The sequence below is a fragment of the Myotis brandtii genome, unplaced genomic scaffold (genome assembly GCF_000412655.1).
Source record: "Myotis brandtii unplaced genomic scaffold, ASM41265v1 scaffold411, whole genome shotgun sequence".
NCBI lineage: Eukaryota > Metazoa > Chordata > Mammalia > Chiroptera > Vespertilionidae > Myotis > Myotis brandtii.
This window is the reverse complement of record NW_005365804.1, coordinates 1,418,944-1,422,047: the sequence shown is the minus strand read 5'-3', so window position 1 is coordinate 1,422,047 and position 3,104 is coordinate 1,418,944. Positions and strand designations below refer to the sequence as shown.

Here is a 3,104-nt window from a genome sequence, read left to right as displayed (position 1 = left end):
TCCCCATACCCCCTCCACCCAGGCCCCCTCCACCCAGGCCCCCACCATTTCACACACAGCCCCAGACCACGGGCAGGACCTCATGCCGGGGAACCCTCTAGGGTCCAGTTCAGCTCACACGGATGCTATCACCGGGCCCGGCAGCACGCCCCGTGTCTCTGTGGCCCCCAGCAGGGAGCCAGTGGCCACAGGCAGCTGGGCCCCCACGCCCAAGAACCCCCAGAGGCTGGGCATCCTCAGCACTCCCGTCACCGAGGCCACCCGGAGGCAGGCGGTGGGGCTGCTGGCCTTCCTCGGCCTCCTCTTCTGCCTGGGGGTGGCCATGTTCACCTATCAGAGGCTCCAGGGCTGTCCCCGCAGCGCGGTGGGGGACATGGTGGAGGGGCTTCGCTACGTCCCCCGGGGCTGCGGCAGCAACTCATATGTCCTGGTGCCAGTGTGAGCGGCCCACCTGCCTGTGTCCAGATGTTCCACTCAAACAGCTGCCGGGGGTCCCCCATCCTCACTCCTCCCCTCCCCCAAGGGCCTGGCCCAAGCTGGGATGATGGAAGCAGGGAGGCAGGACCCCCCAGGGGGGACTGTCCCCAACTCCTGGCAGACACAGGAGGCCCCTTGGCCATCCATGACCTGCTGGAGGCAGAGGGGGTGGCCTCCGAAACTCACCCCAATGCCCCCCAAGTCGGAGAACTCTTTTGCTGCTGGCTGCTTAAAGGTTCCCTTTGACACCGTCCCAGCCCCATCGAACGATTATTTATTGAAGTCTCAGCCCCTCCGGCCCGTGTCCGCCTGTAGGTACCACGGTCGTCCCTCTCACAAATGCGTCTCGGCCAGGCCCTTCTGCACACTCCCTCCGACCTCATCGCGTCTTGTGGTCCCGCTGCAGTCGCCAGTCACCCGGCCGCCTGCGGTGCTAGCCCCCCCACCCCCTGTACAGAGCCCACGCCCTAGCCGGGACCTGTCTTTTCCTGCATGAGGCGGGCGTGGTGTCTGCTGGCGCTGCTCTCAGCGAAGGCTCAGCCGATTAGGCTCTGTGGGAACCGGAGACGAAGTGGCCTGGCTGTTTAGACTGCTTCCCTCCTCCGTCTGTGCTGAGCAGGGAGGGGACATTGACTCTGAACGTGAAGCCCGGGGTTCTAGGCCCAGGCCCACCACCAACCTGACGAGGCATCCGCCCCTCTGGCTTCCCATCTGTGGAAGGACACAAGGACTGCAAATATGTGGCAATGACCTGTACCCCGACGGGCATCCCTACGTGGCCCAGAGACCCCTGTCCCCAGATCCTGGGGACAGCTTCACCGTCCGCCATCAACAGAGCACCTTAGCCAGTCTCCACCAGCCAGGGAGGCAGGCCCCGCCCTGTGACCCAGAGGGCCCGGCAGCCCAGCCCTGACCTGTTGGAGGGGGTCAGCACTGTGGGCCCCAGAGTGGGGGCTGGGCTGCGGTACTTGGGGGGACAGAGACCAATTTTAAAGGCCCCTTCCTGACTTGGAGAACAGCCCCTTTCTGTGTCCACCAGGAGTACAGGAACACTGAGATGGCCCTGGTGACATGTGACAGGCTGAAGGAGGAGGGGAGCCTGCAGGCTCCGGGGAAGGCTGAGGCACTGCCTGGGAGTGGGGGGGCAGGGCAGGGTCCAGGAAGAAACTGCAGGGAGCAGTCACACTCCCTGTTAGGGACTTGGGTCCAGCTTTTGGTCTTTCTACCTGCAGCCCGGGCTCCCCAGCCACCTCTCTGGCTCCCTGTCCGCACGCTATCTCCTCCCCTCACCTTTGCCCCCACGGCAGGCAGGGCCAGGAGTGTCCGTGACGTTTCCCACGAGCTCAGAATCCACTGCTGACACCCGAGGTTCCGTGTTTATTCTGAAGGAACTCTGCCCTGTGGGGAGGGACCCGAGAGGGGAGGGAATAGTGTGTGCGGGTGGGGGGTGGGGAGGGGGGTTAAGGGGTTCCTTTTGGCCGCTGAGGATGCAGGGAGGCCTGGGTGAGGCTGGCAGCTGTGGCTGGCCAGCACCCCACCCAGAGCTGGACCTGCAGCGCCCCCCTCCTCAGGGTCCCTGATGGCAGCTCCCCACCTCCCTCTGATTGTCCCCAAGGCTGACCCTTGCCCTCCAGCTGAGAAGCCTCCCAGGGGTGGGGCTCCCTCCAGGTACAGGTGACACATCCCTTTACAGACGGATGCTCAGAGGGAGCAGGCACAGCTCTGGTCCATAAGGGAGGGCCGGGCCCGCCCGCACCCCCCTGCTGGACATGGCACCCCCTGATTGGGCCTGGCTTGAGTCGGGGCCACTTTTGGGAAAACAGCAGGTCTGAATGCACTTTTACGGGCTCCTCCCAGCTGGGAGCCTTCAAGGGGAGGGGCACCCATGATGGGGTTCCCCTCCTTTGTCAGAAAGCAGCTGGGGCAGCTGGTCCCCTTCCCACGGACCTAGTTAGCTCCTCCGCAACGGGACATGGACAAGGACAATTTGGGGAGGACTTTAGAAGGAGACGGTTGATCCTTTTGCTTTTCCAACCCCATCACCAATGTCTGTGCCATTTTGTATTTTACTAATAAAATGGGAAAGTCTTGTGGATCAAATCGAGGTGCTTTTTCTAGGGGGGGAGGGAGGGCTTAGAGCCTCGGCCGGGATGACACAGGGGAGGGGACAAGTGTCCCTGGTCAGTCCCGGAGACCCCTGTCTCCAGTCCCCGTGGGGCACGGCGGCAGGTACTTTAACAGTCAGCCCCGGAAGGGGCGCTGGGGACAGGGGTGAGGAGGGTGGAGCCCTGGCCTGGTTCTGCTGTGCACAGCTGCGTGACGCTGGGCAGTGCCTTCGCCTGTCTGCGCCTGTGCAGATGCCGGTGCGAGGCCGCTTTGGGTGGCTTCCATCCCTGGCGGGGATCAGAACCCATTATGAGGCAGCACCCATGTCCCCACCCCCACCCCCAGCCACATGCCTACTGAACCGCCATCCTGGTGACCTGGTTGGCGTCAGAGGCGCTGCCATGAACAGCTGTGTAGGTTGGAAACTGCACGAGGTGCCCCAGGCCGACTCCAGCCTCTGGATACACAGCATTTCACGGGTCCTGAGACACACATTTTTTCACATTGTGACATCTCTGGGA

General features: G+C 63.5%; 1 protein-coding gene across 2 annotated transcripts in view; it reads left to right on the top strand.

The window, feature by feature from the left end:
• CX3CL1 (chemokine (C-X3-C motif) ligand 1) overlaps positions 1-2,577 on the top strand; it is a 12,812-nt gene extending 10,235 nt beyond the window's left edge. For both annotated transcript variants that reach the window (XM_014545550.1, XM_014545551.1), the window contains exon 4: positions 8-2,577. In XM_014545550.1, coding sequence (XP_014401036.1) covers positions 8-442 — 435 coding nt within the window. In that variant the 3' untranslated portion in view covers positions 443-2,577. The remainder of the gene's footprint in view (positions 1-7) is intronic.
• The last annotated feature ends 527 nt before the right edge of the window (positions 2,578-3,104 follow it).